At 59.4% G+C, this 20,109-nt stretch overlaps 10 protein-coding genes across 10 annotated transcripts; 7 read left to right on the forward strand and 3 right to left on the reverse strand.

Moving 5' to 3' along the window:
• Positions 1–1,001: 1,001 nt before the first annotated feature.
• Positions 1,002–2,237, forward strand: EHS24_006984 (uncharacterized protein; the record flags this gene model as incomplete). The annotated part of the gene is made up of 2 exons (XM_028622368.1): positions 1,002–1,073; positions 1,173–2,237. The coding sequence occupies 2 exons, from the start codon at positions 1,002–1,004 to the stop codon at positions 2,235–2,237; spliced, it is 1,137 nt and encodes a 378-aa protein (XP_028477260.1).
• Positions 2,238–2,432: 195 nt separating this feature from the next.
• EHS24_006985 (uncharacterized protein) lies at positions 2,433–3,317 on the reverse strand (the record flags this gene model as incomplete). The annotated part of the gene is made up of 5 exons (XM_028622369.1): positions 2,433–2,697; positions 2,792–2,928; positions 2,974–3,157; positions 3,195–3,212; positions 3,253–3,317. The coding sequence occupies 5 exons, from the start codon at positions 3,315–3,317 to the stop codon at positions 2,433–2,435; spliced, it is 669 nt and encodes a 222-aa protein (XP_028477261.1).
• A 199-nt stretch (positions 3,318–3,516) lies between these two features.
• On the forward strand, positions 3,517–5,580 carry EHS24_006986 (uncharacterized protein; the record flags this gene model as incomplete). The annotated part of the gene is made up of 11 exons (XM_028622370.1): positions 3,517–3,588; positions 3,629–3,725; positions 3,781–3,878; positions 3,924–4,289; positions 4,334–4,426; positions 4,469–4,686; positions 4,723–4,837; positions 4,875–4,973; positions 5,010–5,178; positions 5,218–5,425; positions 5,472–5,580. The coding sequence occupies 11 exons, from the start codon at positions 3,517–3,519 to the stop codon at positions 5,578–5,580; spliced, it is 1,644 nt and encodes a 547-aa protein (XP_028477262.1).
• A 372-nt stretch (positions 5,581–5,952) lies between these two features.
• On the forward strand, positions 5,953–7,197 carry EHS24_006987 (uncharacterized protein; the record flags this gene model as incomplete). The annotated part of the gene is made up of 4 exons (XM_028622371.1): positions 5,953–6,270; positions 6,501–6,629; positions 6,724–6,831; positions 6,880–7,197. 4 exons carry the CDS (start codon positions 5,953–5,955, stop codon positions 7,195–7,197), a joined length of 873 nt encoding a protein of 290 aa, XP_028477263.1.
• A 407-nt stretch (positions 7,198–7,604) lies between these two features.
• RPS26 (40S ribosomal protein S26) lies at positions 7,605–8,292 on the forward strand (the record flags this gene model as incomplete). The annotated part of the gene is made up of 2 exons (XM_028622372.1): positions 7,605–7,664; positions 7,999–8,292. 2 exons carry the CDS (start codon positions 7,605–7,607, stop codon positions 8,290–8,292), a joined length of 354 nt encoding a protein of 117 aa, XP_028477264.1.
• A 418-nt stretch (positions 8,293–8,710) lies between these two features.
• On the reverse strand, positions 8,711–10,185 carry EHS24_006989 (uncharacterized protein; the record flags this gene model as incomplete). Its single annotated transcript, XM_028622373.1, has 4 exons — positions 8,711–9,121; positions 9,356–9,468; positions 9,597–9,929; positions 10,044–10,185. The coding sequence occupies 4 exons, from the start codon at positions 10,183–10,185 to the stop codon at positions 8,711–8,713; spliced, it is 999 nt and encodes a 332-aa protein (XP_028477265.1).
• A 296-nt stretch (positions 10,186–10,481) lies between these two features.
• On the forward strand, positions 10,482–11,327 carry TIM9 (protein transporter tim9; the record flags this gene model as incomplete). The annotated part of the gene is made up of 4 exons (XM_028622374.1): positions 10,482–10,547; positions 10,734–10,829; positions 11,069–11,150; positions 11,311–11,327. The coding sequence occupies 4 exons, from the start codon at positions 10,482–10,484 to the stop codon at positions 11,325–11,327; spliced, it is 261 nt and encodes an 86-aa protein (XP_028477266.1).
• A 356-nt stretch (positions 11,328–11,683) lies between these two features.
• Positions 11,684–15,142, reverse strand: EHS24_006991 (uncharacterized protein; the record flags this gene model as incomplete). Its single annotated transcript, XM_028622375.1, has 7 exons — positions 11,684–13,473; positions 13,524–13,939; positions 13,978–14,293; positions 14,333–14,407; positions 14,451–14,573; positions 14,613–14,665; positions 14,715–15,142. The coding sequence occupies 7 exons, from the start codon at positions 15,140–15,142 to the stop codon at positions 11,684–11,686; spliced, it is 3,201 nt and encodes a 1,066-aa protein (XP_028477267.1).
• Positions 15,143–16,642: 1,500 nt separating this feature from the next.
• On the forward strand, positions 16,643–18,101 carry EHS24_006992 (uncharacterized protein; the record flags this gene model as incomplete). The annotated part of the gene is made up of 5 exons (XM_028622376.1): positions 16,643–16,818; positions 16,916–17,192; positions 17,249–17,364; positions 17,418–17,815; positions 17,866–18,101. 5 exons carry the CDS (start codon positions 16,643–16,645, stop codon positions 18,099–18,101), a joined length of 1,203 nt encoding a protein of 400 aa, XP_028477268.1.
• A 540-nt stretch (positions 18,102–18,641) lies between these two features.
• EHS24_006993 (uncharacterized protein) lies at positions 18,642–19,709 on the forward strand (the record flags this gene model as incomplete). Its single annotated transcript, XM_028622377.1, has 1 exon — positions 18,642–19,709. One exon carries the CDS (start codon positions 18,642–18,644, stop codon positions 19,707–19,709), a length of 1,068 nt encoding a protein of 355 aa, XP_028477269.1.
• Positions 19,710–20,109: the final 400 nt, after the last annotated feature.

The raw sequence follows: 20,109 nt of genomic DNA on the forward strand, positions 1-20,109 counted from the left end.
TGTGTGGCGAAAGAAAGCGAGGGGTTTTTTAGCGGTGGACCGGACCCACTCGTTCAGCCCGTCTAGACTGTTCGGTCCACCTCCTCCTGCCATATACCGTCTTCTGAGAGTCTTCTGCACTTCGGGTGATCCCGTCATCTAGAGACAGCTATAGTGGAGGAAGAGACAACAGGTCTCGGCACCAGCGCTCTTCCTTTGCCGTCGAGTACTTTGAATAACTGCACACTATCATTAGTGCACCCGCATGTACGATCTGAAGCGCATAGAGGGATAAAGTGAACCAGTAATGCCCAGTAATCAGTGAAGGCTGCAGAACATACATGAATTATGGTCATTGAGTGCGCAGGCCGGCGGCCGGCGGGGAGATGCGTCGTCTTCTCACCTAATGTTAATACATTAGCCACTTTGCCACTTGTGGCCACTGGCGACCATCACGTGCACTAGTTTCTCCCACGCTCCAACAAGCAGGTGCACAACGGTCGCTCCGTCGCAAGTCTGGACAGTCCGTGAATGTACGAGAGTCGGGGGCAGGAGCGGGCAGGTGCATGCATGCATAAGTGTTGGGCGGCGAGCCGCACCGCCAGCCTAAGCCACTGCTTTAGACGGCTGGTAGACTGCACGATGACATCATCGTCATTCTACATACGATCCGTGATCCGTTAATAATGAGAGAGGATGGGTGCATTTCATGTGCTCCGCTTTGAGGCCGGCGGTGCAATCGTCCTTCTTCCGGAGATCGTTTGCCTAAACTCTCTCTCTCTCTCCGCATCTCATCCCAACTTCCATCCAGTTCTCTCATTTACTCCATATCCCTTCCACCATCAAACGAACCCCACTCTCTTACCGCCCACCCGCTCCAACACTAGCGCCCCTTGTCGCCACCCAGTTTGTTCGTCACAAGCACCGCCACTCACCACCGGCCGGCCCCTTTAGACGACCGAGACACCTTCCGAACACAGCACCGGTTCACCGTAATACAGTTCTAGACACCACACACCACCATGCCCCACCCAATTCCCATCTTTGTTGGCGCGACGCTGGCTGTCATCGGCTCTGGCTATGCCTTCAAGAAGGTGAGTAGGTAGCGCTTGACAAGCGCTCTCCTGCTACTCCTGGTGTCTGGTGACCAGGGGAAGGCGGGACGCGTAACCGCGAGTCGACCTAACTGGTAGTTTGTTTATGATCCCCACCTCGCGCCTCTGATCGACGCCCTCATTGCCCAGCACCGAGAGAACCGCCGTCAACGTCACGGGTACGAGGCCGTCCCCGTTCCCGTACAGTCGAGTCCAGAGCATCAGCGACAGGCTCCGTCAAGTGGACGAAGTACAGCCCTGGATCAACGGTCGCCGCGCCACCGCCGTCCAGCCGAAATGTACGAGCTCGACGACGCGCGAGTGGTCGGCGACGAAAAGTCGTTCATGCCGCCGCCGCGCCCCCGCTGCCCGGACGGTCGCATGCGCAGTTTCGACGACCACCCCGTTCCGGCGCCGCACCGCAACGACACGCCCCGGTCTCCACCCTCGCCGCCGCCCATGGCCCAGCCTGTCCCTCACCGTGTCATCTCCGTGCCGCCGATCCAGCTCATCAATGTCCACACACCGTCGTCTCCAGAGGCGGCCGAGGTCACACCCACCACCGCTCGTCCGAACATGCCATCGCTCCAAGCACCTGACTTGGCCGAGCGGGCCGAACAGCTCCAGCCTTCTGCTCAGGCTGAGACACGTGAGGACGAGGCGGCGGTGGCGTCTCCATCGCGCCGGTCATCTCGGTCAACTGTTATCCTCGACCACTCAGGCCTCACCTCACCGGCTCCTGGATCGTATACATCCTCACCAGTGTCGAGCTCCATGGTGTCCTCACCCGCCCGTCAACGCTCACCGACGCTTGCCTCCATCTCATCTCCCACGTTTGGGTCCATTTCATCGACATCTGCTGCGCCAACTGTCAGCGATGATCTTGAGGTTATCTCTGTTTCCGGCACGACCACGAGCTATGTTGACGCTGAGACTTACACGCCCCGTTCGCCCTTGTCGCCCTCCACTCCTTTGTCGCGTGCCATGAGCCCGCCCATCACCGTCGACATTCCAGCGCTCTCCCTGGAGAATCTTGCTGTGCTGTCGATGCCCGCCCTGCCTGCTGTTGCAACTGCGCCTTCTGTCTCGTCCTGGGGCGAGGATGAGCACTGGCGCAGCGACAGCGAGTGGGACGCGCTTAGCGACGCTGGCGTTGCTCCTTGAACAAGGAACACGCGAGATACCACTGCTGTTATTTATCCATCCCCGTCAACCAATCTCGCCCTCACTCTAACACCATGCATCACGCTGGATGGATACCGGGCCGTTAAACCACCGTCGTTTGTTGTCCGTTGTCGCAACCTTTCATATCGTTGCTCCCTTGCTTGTATTATCCTTCTCCAAATATGGTTTGACCCTCTATGCCACAACTTCTTCCCACTCCAAGAGGTACTGGAAGTACTCGAACCCGTCCTCTGGCCCGACCGACTTTTGGCTGTACTTCCATCCAGCACGGTTGATAAAGAAGCGCTTGCGGAAGTGGGGCTGTCCGAACGACCAGTACACAAACTTGGAGCCGAGTTGCTTGCGAAGGACACGGAGACCCTCGTCGACCTCTTTGGTGCACATGTCAATGTCCTTCTGGGGAGGGTTCCATGGGTCGCCCTTGGTAGTCAACATGGCGCTGGGGACGATCAGCAACTGTCCACGTATATCAGGGGTACCGCAGGGCTGAGAACGCGAACGAGTCGGGAGATCAGGCGTGGGCAAGTACTCACTCCATTGTTGCCTTGTCCACCACAAGGTCAAACTCCTGCTCAAACTTGAGGTCCAGAACGTCCATCTCGAGCCACTTCATTTGTGGGCGTGTCTCGCCGTGGCGCTCAATCATCTGTTCAATAACAGCCTTAGAATACTGGCGATATTTAGCGCTACCCGCGTCACAGGCAAAACAACTCACGTCGATGTTGACAAGGTTGCGCCACCCGGCATCGTAGAGGGCCTCGCCGAGAGAGCTGTTTCCGCAGCCCAGAATGAGGATGCGGGCATCCTTGCCAACATCAATGTCCTTGGTGAGGCCGTCAAAGAACTGGAGAAGGTAGTCGGGCTTGAGGAACCAGTCAAAGTCGTGGCCTACACCCTCGCTGCTGTCAGCGACCGCACACAGGACTCAAGGCGTACACAGTATACCGCTGCTCCCTGCCCGTCAGCTGTGCCCCAATTGCTTCAGTGTACGCACCAATACTCGCGGGTACCGTAACCCTCGTTCGTGGCCGGGAGGTTCTCCTCAGCTTTAGACGGCATGGTGATGATGTAGAACAGAAATGAAGATGCAACGTCCGTCACCCGATGAGATCGCCTGATTCCAATGTCCAACTTTTGTTCCGGGGCTCCGAACCGCCAAAAACGACCCCCTCCATCCACCTGCGGCCGAACGTTCGTTGACGTACTTCTCCCATTCGGCTCTCTTATACCCTTTCCCTCTTCGATCAAAACCAGCGCGATGGACCCGCACGCAGAGGGTGGACCTCCCAAGGCCGAGGTGGCCGAGGTGGACGTTGAGATTGGCCTCAAGGTGGGTTTGGGAGCAAAGAGTCAAGCTGATGGAGTAACAGGAGCGTCTTGCCGTGCCGCCGCCCGTGTTGTCGCCGTTGCTCGCGTCGTCCATCTTCCGCAACGCCCGTGAGCCTGGATGGGACAAGCCTGTCGAGGGTGAGGATAATCTGCTACTTGTTGTGCCGCGGATTACAGAGCTGAATGACAACAGAGACCGACCCGGAGAAGGTGCGCGCGTTCCAGCAAGAGGAGTTTGAGCGCCAGCTCCGTGGCGAATACGAGGCAGCCCAGCAGCGCGTCGGCGAGGTTGTGCGTACCCAGCGATTGAGATGGCACAGTACTGACGCTTCCTAGGTCCACGGCAACATGGACCGCCCTATGCGTCTGACGTCGATTCGTCTCGCTCCCCCGCCGCCTACGACGCGCACCGGCTTCCTCGACCACCTGCTCTCCCCTTTCCTCGGCCCTTCGCGTCTCCCCAGCTGGCTCCATCCGACCCCTCCTCCCCCCACTACTCTGCACGAGATTCTCCTTACGACCAAGGCACTCGTGCAGCATGTCGACCAGCTGAATGTCTTTGACATGGAGCGCGTTCGTATCCGCCTGGAGCCGTCGCCCAGCGGAGAGCCCAACGAGGTCGAGCTCGTTCTCGGTCTCCGCGAGAAGGGCAGGGTGTTCCTCAAGGCCGGTACCGAGTTTGGTGCCAACGAGGGTGGAGGTGTGAGTGATATACTTATCCTTTTGGTGTCGTGTACTAATCGAAGAACGTTACTGCGCGTCTTCGCAACGCGCTCGGTGGAGGCGAGTCACTCGAGTTCAACGCGTCTCTTGGTACGAAGACCAAGTCGGCTTACCAGGTAGGTAAATCTTTCTGTTGTTGATTTCTGACCTACTCCCAGGCATCTCTGACTGCCCCGGTCTTCTCGTCGCCCTACCTCTCATTTTGCCTTTCGGCGTTCTCCGTCGACCGCGACAACACTGCGTTTGCGTCGCACCGCGAGCTGCAGCAGGGTGCGCGTGTCCAGCTCTCGGCCATCTCGCCCTGGGGTGTCCATGACGTTCAGTACGAGTATGTCCAGCGTGACATTTCGCACCTTGCCCCGCGCGCGTCTGCCTCGTGAGTTATCCTGTCACGGACTGTCGCTGACGGAAGTGTTCGCGCACTTGCCAACCCCACGACCAAGTCGTCCATCTCGCACACTTGGACCTCGGACACCCGTGACGACCCTTACCTCGGTACTACGGGACGTTTGTTCAAGGCGACCCACGTGAGTCCCATTATCCCAGTCGTGTGCTGACCACCAGGAATACGCCGGTCTGCCTGGCTCGTCTGAGCGCGCACACTTCCTCAAGTCGACTACCCAGTCGCACGCCGGCCGCCAGCTGTACCCCGGCTCGGACCTCGTGGGTTCCTCCTATTGTAATGTCTACTGACCCCAGTTCGTCTCGGTCTCGTCGTTCACTTCCCTCCTCTACCCTCTGTGGGCTCGTACTGGCGCCACAAGCGACGGTGCCCCTGCGTCGACCTACCTCTCCGACAGGACCTACCTCGGTGGCCCCAACTCTGTGCGCGGATGGAAGGTCGGAGGCCTGGGCCTGACCGACAGGAGTGAGCTTGGTCATTGTCGAATACTGGAGCTGACATCAGTGGACTCGCTTGGTGGTGACCTGGCATACGCGGTGGGCGCGTCCCTGTTCGCCCCAGTGCCAAGCAAGGAGCACTGGCCGCTCAAGATCCACACATTTATCAACGCTGGCAAGGTCGTCCGCTACGACGTTGACAACTCGTTTGCCGACAACATCGCCAAGATGTACTCGAACCCGAGCCTCAGCGTCGGCGTCGGTCTCATGTACCGGTAGGTGTCTCTGGGCGAATGAATGCCACGAGCTAATGAATGCCAGATTCGACCCGCTACGCGTCGAGCTCAACTTTTCGATGCCCCTCATCGCGCGCCGCGGCGAGCGCCTTGCCCGTGGGCTTAGCATTGGCGTTGGCGTCGACTTCTTGTAGAGGTTGGGATAGAAGTAACATTTGCATGCACATCTCTGCACTGGATAACGCGCAAGCAGGTGTCAGTGACAAGTGGCGCCACAACATGCGAGACGCGGCCGAAGTACGGAACCGCTCTGGTGACGGCTGTGACATCCCCGAGATCCCGAGAGGACACCCAACTTGCATACGCATCCGGCACACCAATGTCGCGACCGCGATGCCAAGGTCACCCGGGGGTGCCACCCGCCACCATGGATCACATCAGCATCTCGGTCGTCGCCACCAGAACGAAATGCTCCCGCCATCCCCAAGGGCCCCGCTTCCGCTGACGTCGTTTGCCACCATTCGCACACCTCACTCACTCAACACACTCACCCACCCACCCAAACAATGTCCACCGCCGACGACGAACGTACACGGCGTCTGGCCGCGATCGAAGCGCGTCTCAACCCACAGCGTGACACTGTCGCCGACGCTTCAGCTCCCGGCGCTGGCACTCCCGGATCGGCGGGATCCGCTGGCGCGGCCTCGTCCGGCACCTCAACTCCTCTCTTCGGCAGCAACAATGGCCCACCTCGCAACTTGCCAAAGGCATGGAAGAGGCCTACAGCTCGCGAAGAACTTGAGCGTCGTCGTGAGGTGGCCAGGATCCTCAACAGGACGATCGTGAGGGACAGTGGATACCGCCAGGCCGCTGAGTGTGTGGAGGTGAGTAGGCACGGTGTGGAGGCCGCCGAGGAAGGTGGGGAGGGAAGGTGCGGAGGTGGGCAGCTAAGGTTGTGGCTACACGAAGGCCGTAGCCGTCGGCCGTGGCGATGGCTTCTAGTCATTCTGATGTCAACAACTCACTTATCGCTGTGCAACTATGATGCAGTCAACACACACTTCCCCAACGCCTACCGCGACTGTCCAAAGCCAACACGCACTTACGCTTCCAGACACTCCTCAAGATTGCGACCAATATCCAAGGCTCGAGCGAGGAGAAGTTCCGCACCCTTAAGAGTGACAACACGATTCTCAAGAACAAAGTGCTCTCAGTGCCCGGTGGCAGGGAGTATATGGTCACTGTGAGTTGGGATGGCCACAAGGGTACACAGGACAGCTTCCTTTGCCCCACTACAGTCTAGCTTCGTGAACGCTCCTGACATAGCTAACTACCAGATGGGATTTCACACCGAGACTCGTAACTTTGTCCAGTTCTTCATCCTCGACCAGTCCCAGAAGCGCATGTACGAGCTGGGCCTGGCTGCGGACGTGCTCCGCGATGCTGTGAGTTGCGCCAGTTGCCAATGCGTTATATGAACTCTGACACCGCAGCTCCCGAGCCTGCAAGAACGCCTGTCCGTGTCCAACATCTCCAAGACGGCACACAAGGCCGAGGAAGCCGCTCGCGTTGCCGCTGCCAAGCGTCAGATCGAAGAGGACCGCGAGCTGGTTCGCGACAGGACAGAACGCGAGCGTATGGGTCGCATGGCCCACGAAAGGGCACTCGCCCATGCCCATGCCCATGCCGAGGCAGAGGCAGAGTCCAAGGGAGAGGATGAGGGGGACGAGGATGATGATGAGGAAGAGCCCAGCGTGCCAGGTTACACGGCCGATAGGCGATGGGGCCACGGCCAGAAGCTGGGCGAGTAGATAGTAGCAGTAGCACAACAATCATGTATGACGTAATCATCCCAGGTCCGACGCAAATAAGGGGGGATCGTATACAAAACCCGCAATCGCCGACCGGTGCGACTGCCCCCCTTCAGAATGCCACACGCCATTTCGCCGACCAAAGCGCCGGTGAAACCGGTCTGGGTTGCTGCATTGACTTGGTGAACGCGCTTCAGTGTGGTGCTCTTCGTACCTCAACCTTTCCACCTCAAAACGTGGGTATCCAGCCTCCCCCTCCCTCTACACGACGACGAGAGCCCGCCAACACACGCGCCCGACCTCGACACCGCGGCTCTCGACGTTATCCCCCCATTTTCCGCCATCTCCACACCCTCCCGCACAACCAGTGTCGAATTCCCAACTGACTCTCTGCTACAGTATCCAAAATGACCAAGAAGAGAAGGGGCGGAGGCCGCAACAAGAAGGGACGTGGTCACGTCAAGTCGGTTCGCTGCTCGAACTGCTCGCGCTGTGTCCCCAAGGTGAGCCCTCAGCAGGGCTGATGGGTTCTGGAGAACTGGGAGATCTGGATTGCGAGGTGGTCGAAACTTTCCAACGCCACCACCAAACGATGGAGACTGGGGCACACGAGTGTGCAGCGGCATCGATTACAGCAGTGTGCAGCGAGTGCATCGAGTTTGCGAACTCGCTGCTGCTGTCTGTCTGGACACCGTTGCCCCACCTCCCAAAGTTTCGACCTGTCGCAAACCAGACCCCAGAACTCCGGAGCCCATCCCCTTCCTACACCACACAAGGCAACCCCACTGACACCATTCTCAGGACAAGGCCATCAAGCGCAACTCGGTCAAGAACATGGTTGAGGCCGCTGCCGTCCGTGACATGTCGGAGGCTTCGGTCTACGCTGAGTACGCCCTCCCCAAGCTTTACGTTCGCCTCGCCTACTGCATCTCGTGCGCCATCCACGCCAAGGTCGTTCGCGTCCGTTCGGACAAGCCCGGAGCTATCAACTCGCGCAAGAACCGTGCCCCCCCTCCCCGCGCCATCTTCAAGGACGGCAAGCGCGTCAACCCCGCTGTCGCCGCCGCCCTTGCCGCCAAGCAGGCCCAGCTCTAAATTCTTCAGTGCTGAGTGTGTTTGTACCGGTAGAGGCGTTATGGGATAGGGTCATAGCGTGATGAAGTTCCATCATCCAGAGCACCGTATTCCTGTGTATTCAGACCATTTCTCCAGACCCATCGCTTTGTTGCACGCTGCAGTTTCGTCCACTGATGCTTCTGACTTGTGTCTGCTTGGCAGGGACGTTGTGTGCCATGTCGTAGGTCGAACAGAGCCCTGGTTTCTTCAACGACGTTGGCACATGACAGACTCGGGAACGCTCTCCCTCTCTCTTGTGTAACGCACGCAGCGCTTCTGGCGTAAATGCAGCCTCTCAATACCTCACTAATGTAACATGCGTATGAGTACAAGTCCACTTTCTACGATGCGAGCCATGTGCAAGGCTACTCCCAGGGAGCCACCCTTCAGAACTCAATCAAGCCTTGAGGCCCTTCTCCACCTCCTTGAGGTGCGCCATGCTGCACCCGCCAACCTCAAACTTGGCCACGCAGCGGTACTTCCTCTTCTCGCTGCACCCCTTGACGCCGCACTGCCCCTCTTTACCTGCGCCGAGCTTTGGCTTGCTGTCCTCTTCCTCTGTGCTGCCAATGGCGATCCACTCGTCGCGGCCGGGCGGCACCGAGATGCTGAGAACGAGCTTGTCGCCCTCCATGACGTTGCGGTAGTGCACGCCCTCGGCTGGAGGCTGGATACGACGGACGGGAGAGTTCATGCCAGAGGGAGCACCCGAGCCGCGCACACTGTCGTCGGGCATGGGCGAGGCGTTGTCCAGCTTGGTTCGCGAGCGGCCGGTCTGAGCGCGCAGGAGGCGGTTGATGGTTTGGTCCTGGACTGGTCAGCTGCTGCAAGGTAGTTTTGGCCCCCTCAGCTGTATCGTGCAGGAGGGAGGGAGGGGGAGCGGAGCGCAGTGGCCGTAGAGAGATGCCACATGTGAGATGGTCGCCAGCTGGGACATGACACGGGCAGACGGCCGTGTGATCACGTCCAAACAAATGAGACTAGTGCCCCTAACCAAACAGTACGCGCACATATCTCCAGCAGCATAGCACGCGCGACTCACCTGTTCATCTTGCAGCCTCTGCTCGTTCTGGCGCTTGCGACGGCGGGCCATCTCTTCGCGTTTCTGCAGGCGCTCAGCCTCGGTGAGGATTGGCTTGATCTTTGGCAGACCATCTGTGGGAGAGGCGTCGCGGTAGCAGTGAGAAAGAAGACAAATAGAAGTTGGAACATTGTCAAGGTGACAGAGGAAGCAAGCGTCAGCACAGTCTCCAAACGTCCCACGGCACACGGCCGTCACTCACCGGGCAGCGCAATGAGCGTCTCCTGCAAGTCCTTGTTCTGCCTCGCCCTCTGCCTCGCTGTCATCTTGGACGGGCTGATCGCGCCACCCTCCTCATCCTCAAACTCGTCCTCCTCTTCCTCTTCCGGGGTCGGCTCGCGCTTGCGCTTGGTAGCAGTCGAGACGGCGCGAGTCGCAACAGCCGCCGCACCACCGCCGCGAGCACCGCCGCGACCCCGGCCACGACCGCGCCCCGCAGAGGTCACGCGAAGCTTGATCTTGACCTGGGGTTCCGGCGTCGCGGCGTCAAAGTCCTCGTCGCCGTCGTCATTGTCGCTTGGGACCGCCGAGGAAGCTGGGTTGATGTCAGCACGAGACGGGAAGGGGGTGGAGACAGCACAGCTGCTGGAGGTTGATAAAGAGGCGAGCACGAGGGAGTGAATAGATGGATGGATGCGGGGAGACTCACCGCCAAGCTGGTCATCACTGTCATCGTCGAGCTCGTCCTCCTCGACGTCGTCCTCCTCAGCATCCTCGACGACGGACGACTCGGATGGGGACTCGCTCTCAATTACGCGCTTGGCGCGGCGCGCAGCGGCAGGCACAGGCATGGTGCGTGCAAGTTTGGCGCAGGTGCTGTGGGGTGGTGCAAGGGGTGGCGACGGTGCCGATGAGACGAGTGCAGGTGTGTGGTGCGTTGCTGAAAGTGTGCGAAAGTGGACGCGTTTAGAATGCTGGGCCTCGAGGCCAATGTCCGTTCGGGCAGTTACGTTTGCACGTCCGCCACCGATCCCATCTGAATCCACTCTGTCCTGGCCACCGGACTGACGCACCCCGAGTTTTTCGTTCCGACCTCGCCTTCCATCTCCCTCCACCACCCACACCACACCAACCTCAACTCGCCACCATGGACTTCTCCCAGTTCACCCCCGCCGAGCAGGCGCAGATGTCCAAGGTCATCGAGCGTAAGCAGGTGCATTTTGCATGAACCTACGGCCCGCAGGATCCCGGCCGAAAACTGGCGCCGGTAAAGGAGGGAGAGCGGCAAGCAAGTGCACAAAGGACACTCAAGAGTGGTGCTTGGTGTTCATGTCGCTGTGCCGTTCTGTTCCTGCTCGATCCTCGTAACACCAAGGGACATGGCTGACATCCATTCCAGATGCAGGACTTCATGCGTCTCTACTCGGGTCTCGTTGAGAAGTGCTTCAACGCCTGTGCCCAGGACTTCACCTCGAAGGCTCTCACCACCAACGAGGTATGTCGCCGCCTTGCTTCCCCCATGTTCTCCCCGTCCCCTTCGGACAGACTGTGGCCCCGTATGAGCGCACACTGGTGCTGTTCAACTGCAGAGGTCTGGACATGAGTCTCCTTGGCGATGCGTGTTCTTCGGGTTCTGAGTGGTGTTGTCGGACTGCTCCTTGCTCCCTGCGCATCCGTCACCCCCACATGCCTCCTCCACAGCTCGGTGAACGACATACTGATACTCCATAACAGTCGACCTGTGTCCAGAACTGTGCCGACAAGTTCCTCAAGCACTCGGAGCGTGTCGGTGCTCGCTTCGCCGAGCACAACGCCGGTAAGTGGCCTCACCGCCGCCCTCCCCTCATGCCTTTTACTCTGCTTTCAGTTGGCTCCTTGTATGCCATTATTTGAGCCAACGAACCACAAAAGTGGAAGAGGGGCAAGACGCGACGGGATGGGAGACGGCCAGAGTCTCTTGCTGACAGCCCCTACAGAACAGATGAGGCAGTAAATCCGTCTTCTAGTTTGCTCTATACTCTAGGCAGTACCATGTCCATGTATCACCTCTGGCATCGCATTCTTTCGCGGGGGTTCGGGAACCTGTTCACGATGGCGAATAGCATGGGACAGAGCGAAGGGTCTCTGCTGTGGACTTTGCACTGAACGACGGTCGACTCGGGTGACGCTGATGTTGATGCCACTCAAACCCGCTCCACACAGACTCGACACTCTCGTCTCTCATCTCTCTGCCCTCGTTTCACCGGGCCTAGACATGAGATTAGCCAGACATGCATGACCAAGACTGTGATATATGCCTATACACCTGCTCGCCTCTCCTCTCGCTACAAATGACATCCAGCGCCCTCCCTACTCGCCCTTACCGCTGGCACGGCGGTTCTTCCAGCTGAGGTACCCAGCCGGCTCGTCGCCGCCAGCCGCGCGGCGCACAGGTCGAACACGGCGGTTGGACGTCTCCTCCTCTGCGTCCTTCTCAATTCCAAGCGCGAGACGGCGCTTGTGGAACGAGCCCTCGATCTCGGGCCACCACTGCTTGAGGGCACGCTGGAGGTGGAGTTCACGCACACCGCGGGGGTTGAGCCAGCTGAGGAATGCCTCGAGCTGCTCGGGCGTGTCGTAGACGGCCCACTGGCCTGGCTGGAGACGCAGACCTTCGTCCTTGTTACGGCGCTCCTCGAGTTCCTCGGTGGTGAGCTCGGCGGGCTGGCGGGCGAATTCGACCTCCAACTCGTCGGCGCCTTGGAGGTACAGCCTGGCCGAACCCCACATGCCCTTGGCGTTGTCGGTGGGCAAAGGGGATGAACCAAGGCCATCCATCCACCAGACCTTGTTGCCGTAGCGGTCGGAGCCGAGTGGACGCGCACGGAGGGTGTAGTAGAATCGCCTAAAGTCGCGGTCGAGCTGACGGAGTTTGGTGTCAAGGACCGCTTCCTCCTCGTCGAGACGCTTCTTCTCCTGGAGAATGTGCTTGCTCTCGGCGCGCTTGATCTTGTCCTCCTCGCGCTGCTTGGCGGCCTTGGCGGCCTTCATCGCCTCCTCGGCCTCGCGCTCAGCGGCCTTCTCCTTCATGGCACGGCGGCGCTGTGCACCAGTCTGAGCGGGCGCAGATTCGGACAATGGTGACGACACGGGAGAGCCATGATCGTGGTCGTCCATCATGGACTCGTCGAGCTCGTCCGCTTCGGTGTTGGCCGCGGTTCCGTTGGCGTGACCGTTAGGTGATGCCGGACGTGACTCATTCTCGCCCTTGATAGGATCAGACATGGGGACATCACCATCGCCATCCTCCTTGTCCTCCTTCTTCTCCTCCTTGGGCTCGAGAGCATCCCGCTCGGCACGGACCCGGCGCCACTCGCGACGCGCCTCGATCTGGTCCTTGCGAACCTCGGTCAGCTGCTGGGTCGCGTCCTCCATAAAGTCGCGGATGACAGCCGTCTGGGCAACGAGCTCGATCAAAAAGTCGATAATGCGCAACTTGTGCGTGTGGTGGAGGGATGTATAGCGCTTGTCGGGCTTGGCAACAATGAGCCCCGAGCCGCCAGAGTCTGATCGTGGACCAGTGGACCAAGTGGGGCGCGTGGGTGCTGGCTTGTTCTCAAAGGTCAGATGCAGGATGTTGTCAAGGTAGTGCGGAAGAGTGTCCAGGGTTGCGCGGTCCCACAGGCAGCCGACGAGGGCAGCCTCCCAGCCCTTGCGGTTGTCGCGGGTGGACAGCTCGCGCTCTCGCCAGGTCTTGGCCATGGGTTCAGCGACCGGGCGCAGAGTCTCGGCGGTGGACCCCTTGGTGCCCTCCCAGTAGTCGGTGTCGTTCTCAATCTGCTGGCCAGTGTGAGACAGGGGCTTGACCTCGTCGTGGCCATCGGCAAGATCCGTGACAAGTGCGTTGAGGAGCACAGCGTGGATTTCCGTGAGGAGGGGCACTGGAGAGGTGTATGGGTCCGAGTGGTACAGTGCTTGCTCATAGTCGTCAACGGTGAATGGCGACAGGCCGAGAGGCTTTCCCATGACGTTGAGGAAGCTCCACGACATGAGGAATGCCTCAAATTGGTCGCCAAAGGGAACATCAGCGTCGGGTGTTGGTCGCACCTCGATACGTCCGGCTGGCCCATCACGCTCCGGGTTGAACTCCACCATCAAATCTGTATTGCGTGTCAGTCCTGTGGATATCCTTCTTGTCTGGTAGACTCACCCTCGCATGGGTACTTGGTGGGCTTCTTCTTCTTCTTCTCTTCCTCCTCGGCCTCCTTGGCCTCCCGCTTGATGCGTTCCTTCTCCTCCTTTTCAGCCTCGCGCAGGGCGTCGCGTTCGGCCTTGGTCATCTTCTTCTTTTTGGGCGCAGGAGCCTCGTCGTCCGCTCCCGTTTCCTCGTCCTCATTGTGAACGATACCGAGACGCTCGTCGCGGTCGCGCTTGCGTTTCTCCATCTGGCTCCGGCGGTGCTGGTCGATGGCAGCGCGGACCTCGTCCGACATCTCAGTCGGCAGGCCGTACCGCGCAGCAACACTCTTTTTAACGAGCCATGGCGAGTAGATGGCAGCGTCACGGGCGACGCAGTCACGGATGAAACGCTTGAGGAGGGCGCGGGAAAAGTTGATGCGGTCACGACTGTATGTCAGCTTGGTGAATGAAAGCGGTCAGCTCACCTGATCTTGTCGGCCTGAGCCTCCATGACGCTCCCCTGCCACTTTTCGCCCTTGTCATCGTCCTCGGGGTCGTTGCTGGCGCCATTGGTGCTGGCATACTCGGTGGTTATGCCTTCCCCACCTTCCTCGATGAGACGGACCTGGTAAAAGTACTTCATGGGGTCATCGCGCTCGTTGACTTCGTCGTTGCTCATGGTGAGGTCGGTAGCGTACGGGTGGAAAGATGGGCCGTCTGTTGGAGAAACAAGGTTCTTGGGAGGAAAGGTGTGAACAATGCGGGCCAGGTACTTGTCGCCCTGCACATCGACAAACACCTCTGTGCGGGTCAGCGAAATGAATCGTACTGCAAACCTACTCTCATCGTCAAAGAAGCGGTTGACAAAGCGTTCAAAGATACGGTCGGCAAGAGTTTCCAGCTTTCCCTCAATCTCTGGGCCAGGTCAGCACAAAGCAGGCACTCCGAGGGCACGCACGGAACTGGACAGATTGGAGGACGGCCTTCTTGAGCTGCCTTGGGAAACGCGAGTGGAGCTGCCGAACTTCCCTAGACTCGTTCTGGAGCGCCTTGAAGTAGCTGAGCGACGATTTCCCGCTCACTAAAGTGGTCAGCTGCAGCTGGATGTAAAGCAACCCACCTTCGCACTGGAACAACGGCTGCTCGTAAAAGGCTCTCCTCAACGCAAATGACCTAGGCATGTCAGTGGACGCAGCTCAATGCAAGGCCACATTGGACGTACTCGTAGTCGAGAAACATCTCGCCAGTCTCAGGGATATAGAACACCTCGACATTCTTGACACGATAGCTGGGAACGGGTCCAGCGGGTGGTGGCATGGACGAGACGGTCCCGTTGGCCGAGCCGTTGACGGCACCGTTGGCCTTGTCGGCAGCCTTGTCCTTTTGGCTGCGTTTGGGGAGGGGGGCAGCAATCACGGGGTCATTGAGGGCGGTGAGAAGCTTTTCCAGCTGCTCGTCGTCGTCCTTGCCGTCCTTGGGGAGGTCGGCAGGAGGGGGAGGAGGAGCGGCAGTCGCGGCCGCCGATGGCGAGGCATCCGCACCCGAGGTGGAGGCCTGGGCATTTGGTAGGGGAGCGTGGACTGGCTGGACAATGGCCGTGAGGGAGGGGAGGGGGTGCATAAGCACGGGCTTGCGTTTAAGGAGCGGCATGGCGAACCGGTCCGACGATGGGGTGGGCGCGGTGGCAAGGGTGGAGAGTTGCGGTTGGTGTTGTGCGGCCAAATCTATTGCACAACAACAAGGGTGGTTTGGCTGTTTGTGCTGAACGGCCTACTGCCACACCCGCGTCACGCTTTGGGAAGACGCGAGCCACACGCTGGTTCGGAGGGGTCGTTGGAGGGGTATCAACTGTGCTGATGGCAGGATGGGAAAGACTAAGATTGTTGGCCGGGGGGATGGACGCAAACACTGGGCGAGACAATGCCGGACGCGGCGGCCTTATGCACGCAAAGGGTTGGACGCGTCGGAGATGGCGAGGCGGCGTAATGTCGGGGCTGGGCGTTCGATGGCAGATGAACGTAGCGCCAGGTGGATCGCCGAGTGGGTAGATGCAAGAGAGATGGATAATGTCTAATGGGCTGAAAAGGATGAGTGGATGGTGGTGGTGACGGAGACGACGGAACGAGGTGGGACGGACGGTTTGGTTGGACGCGCAGGGAGGGGGGAGGGCAGACCACAGGGCGTGGAAATGGGCATTCACAAGGCCCACTTGCTGTCATCCGTCCATGGCCAGCAGCTGCGGACATGCATATAGTATGGGACGCAGGACAAGGTGCATGGGGAGCATGTGTGGAAGCTATCACATGCATACATGTTGACGAGAGGGTGGCAAGAGCTGTAACCCGCTGTGATAAAAGTTGGAGATGGTTGTGCCCGCATCTGCCAGCTGCCAGAGCCATATCCCATCCATCTCCGCGGTCAGACACACACACACACAACATAGGGGGGCACATACACACGGTAATGACGCAGACACCACCCAGGGGAAGTGCCACACGGCTCATGTCGTTTATAACTCCGAGGGCGGGGGACAGCCTCGTGCACAGGCAGCCTTCCCAGCCTTACAATTGCAGCCTTTTGGGCTGGCTAATGGCCCAAATGGGGAGTAAAGGAGGATTGCAAAAGACTAATAGGTCGCATTCAAACCCAACCCGCGCGGTGTCAGAGGCCAAGTGCACCACCACCACCACCAACAAGTCTGTGCACCCATTCCATCTCCATCTTTCTTCTCCGCCCCCGTCCAAGCAACCTCCTCCAACCACCTCACCCCTCCCTCCCTCCCCCTCCCCTCCCCCCCATCCCCCTCCCCCCATCCCCTCCCCCTCCCCCCGCCCCGTCCACACCTCGTTCCGGGTCGACAAGCGCGTAACACAACCCCCAAAGCGTCCTCCTCCTCGTGAGTCGCCAGTCCTTCCCTCTCCCCCTCCACCTGACCCCCTCCACCTTTCATCGATCACTCTCCTCGACCTACACTTCGACTCTCTCCCCTCAACCTTCCTCCCAATTCGCTGCAAACCCTTCTATCGTCATCCCCGTTCGGTCCTCTCCGGTCTCTTCGTTCTTGCTCTCGCCACTCGCTCGCGATCTGCTCGTCTCGTAACCTCCCACTGACAGAGACAACCACCTTCCCCCTCCGGCCCTCGACAACTAATGTCCGACTCTTCCTCGTCTGCAGCCCCCAAGCGCCCCGCCTCTCCCCTTCCAGAGCCCGCGGTTAAGCGCGAGCGCCGTGAAGAACCGTTCCCCTCTTCCCCCAAGGCCGCCGCCAACGAGACCAAGGGCGCCGCCGCCGACAACGACAAGATGGAGGACACCAACATGGACAGGTACGTCATTCCCACAAAGGACCACTCGTCTGCCTCTCCCCAAGAGGCAGGATCAGGTTCTCAGCTCCTTTGTTACAAACAACTAACGACTGCGCAGCGCCAGCGAGCCTGGACCTTCCTCCGTCGCCTCCATCACGGCTCTTCCCACCACCATCCCCTCGACCCCAGCCAAGCCCTCCGACCCCCCCGCGCAGCAGATTTCTATGCGTGCCTTGATTGTGACCCAGGATGCCTCTGTCATTATCGGCCGCTCTGGCGCGCACGTCAACGAGATTAGGGACAAGTCTGGTGCCCGTGTGACTATTTCCGAGTCAATCCCAGGCAACCCGGAGAGGATACTCAACGTCTTTGGTCCTCTCGATGCCGTCAGCAAGGTGAATTGACAGACAAGAAAAGGAATGTGCTGGAATGGCAACTGACACTCGCCCAGGCTTTCGGCCTCATCGTCCGCCGCATCAATGACGAGCCCTTCGACGTCGCCTCGGTCCCGGGATCGCGAGCCGTTACGATCAAGTTTATCATCCCCAACTCGCGCATGGGCAGCGTGTGAGTCACCTTTTTTTTTTTTTTCGCGTACAACTGTGACTGACGGGTCTCAGCATCGGCAGGGGTGGTGCCAAGATCAAGGAGATCCAGGACGCCTCTGGCGCCCGTCTCAACGCGAGCGAAGTCATGCTCCCCGGATCGACTGAGCGCGTCCTTTCCGTCTCTGGTGTCGCCGACGCCATCCACATCGCCGTCTACTACATCGGCACTATCCTCCTCGAGTACCAGGAGCGCAACCCGGGCCCCTCCAGCGGAGCCGGCGCGTACCGCCAACAGGCCTCGGCTCCCTACCCCGGTGGTGGTGGTGGTGGTGGTGGCGGCGGCGGTGGTGGTGGTGGTGGCCCCAGTGCTGGTGCGCCCGGTGGTGGTGGTGGTGGTGCGCCCCCTCCCCCGGCTGCCCCCGGCACCAGCACTCAGCAGATCTTCATCCCCAACTCGCTGGTTGGAGCTAGTGAGTGGAGCAGGAAGACAGCAGAAGAGTTGGTACTGATCCCCCTGCAGTTATCGGCAAGGCTGGCGTCAAGATCAACGAGATTCGTGCCCAGTCCCAGTGCCAGATCCGTGTGACCGAGCCCGGCACCGCTCCCGGCCCCGGGCAGGTCGCCAACCCCGACGAGCGTCTCGTCACCATCACTGGCCAGCCCGGCAACATCAACGTCGCTGTCCAGATGCTGTACCACCGTCTCGAGTCGGAGAAGGCGAAGGCTGCGGGCGGCGAGCCCATGCAGCACATGTAGAAGACAGACCTCTACCACAAAAAGAATGGCAAGAGGGTGTGTAGTTGTGAGGACCCGCGTGTGACTAGGGAGGCTGGCATCGACCGGCCTCCATCTGATATGCATGTAATCGAAGCGACCCAGGGGCCGGGGAGAGAGGGTAGACTGCAGATGAATCAGAGGCGAGGGAAGGAGGGAAGGAGGGAAGGCGAGGAAGACGACGAGGGAAGGCGAGCTGCAAACCAACTAAGGTGCGGCGCTTTTGTCAGTCTGGCACGCGTTATGTGTTTTATGCTCGAGGTATCTGGGGTGCGTTCGTGAGGCAGTTGGTCCACATCGCCAGAGTCTTCCTGTGGCTCGGTGATTCAGAGCCGATGGGAGAGCTTGTGGGAGTTGGGAGTCTGGGGTGTGGCCGTGATTCCAGCAATGGGAACTCACGGAGCTTATCGAGTACCTGCCTCCACCTCGGACGCCACCCAACTTATGACGACACAAATAACGGCAACTCTGTTACACACCACCAACCTCACGTTCAACGCTGGTCCCCACCTACCTCATCCCATGGCCGACGTTTACAACGGCTTTGGGGTGGCCCCGCACGGCCTCTCACCGTTCCCGGTAGAAGTGCTCGCGGATATACTGGCACTCGTCTCGCGGGGGACGCTCCATGCCGCCATCCAGGTCAACTCGTTCTTTGCGGCCACAGCCATGCAGCACCTGTACAAGCAGCTACGCGTACCGCTCGCGCAACCTGGCCGGCCAATGTTTCTGTGCAACGATCCCGATACAAGTCGTCCTCAACGTCTCAGCCGTCCAGCGGATATGGTCCGTGAGCTGGTGATTGACGCACATCCGCCCGACTTGCTCATGCACGTCCGGCTTCAGCTCCCACACCTCCGTGTGGTTCGCCTTCAGCATGCCCACCCAGTGGCGCTCCGAGGACAACACACTGGCTTGCACACACCTTCGCACCCACACTCGTCAGTGTCGGCGCCGTGCGACCTGCTCACGGGACTGGAACCGTCCACCCTCGTCATTCGCGGCGCGCCGCTCCTCTTTTCCCGTATTCCTGATACACTCGTGCCGCATGAGCTGGGGCGTAAACTCGACCGTATCGTGCTCGTCATCCCGTCCGAATCAGCTATCGTTGGTACAAACATGAAATACGAAGCGGCGGGCTGTTCGGCCGACGGAGTCATCTACTTTCTTGACAACTTGGGTGTCTGGGAGCAGAACCGAGGACAATCAACAACGCAGCTGGAACTGTGCCTCGTCTTCCACACACCTCAAGGCGCACTATGGCGCCCCTCTCCTCGTCCCGGCTGCGACAGCTCCGGCGTACACGGTACCTGGCTTGGGCGGCTTGTCGACGGTCTCGCGCTAGGCATGACCCAGCGGGCAGCCATGGCCACCCGAGACGTATCTGTTTCGCTCATCAACCTGCCGGCAGTGGCCCCACTTCTCTCGACAGGAGAATATCGCCAAGTGGACATGGTCGACATCCTCAATTATGCCCACAACCTCGGTATCAAGACGCCGAGTATGGGCGAGTGGCTGCAGAATGACGGGCAGTGGGGCTTTGACGACAGCGAGGTGGACAATTGGCTGCGTCACTCCCAGCAGCCTTGACGGGTCTGTTCGACTAGAGTGGCCTCCTGTGGAGTGTGGCAACCCATATCAACGTCAAGACGGCATGTAAAATATTATCTCACGACTTTTAATGGGTCGGCAGCGACACTGGCAAAAACATCATAGAACGCAAATACCACCATAATTCCAGCAACCTCTCGTCCCGGGAACCCTTCTGGAGGCCTATGATCCCCTTCAAAGACTTTGCCGTACCAGTATGGAGTGTATATTTTCTGACAACAAACCATAGACCTCATAATTGTGCATTTATTCAACCAAGGAACAGGCAATTTCACTCCTCGTTGACCAAGTACCACGCTCAATTTATTCATTTATCTTACAGCGATCTCCTCTCCATCTGACTTCAACCAGAACTCATATACCTAGTCTTCATGAACTC

The sequence above is a fragment of the Apiotrichum porosum genome (assembly GCF_003942205.1).
Source record: "Apiotrichum porosum strain DSM 27194 chromosome Unknown scaffold_4, whole genome shotgun sequence".
Lineage (NCBI taxonomy): Eukaryota > Fungi > Basidiomycota > Tremellomycetes > Trichosporonales > Trichosporonaceae > Apiotrichum > Apiotrichum porosum.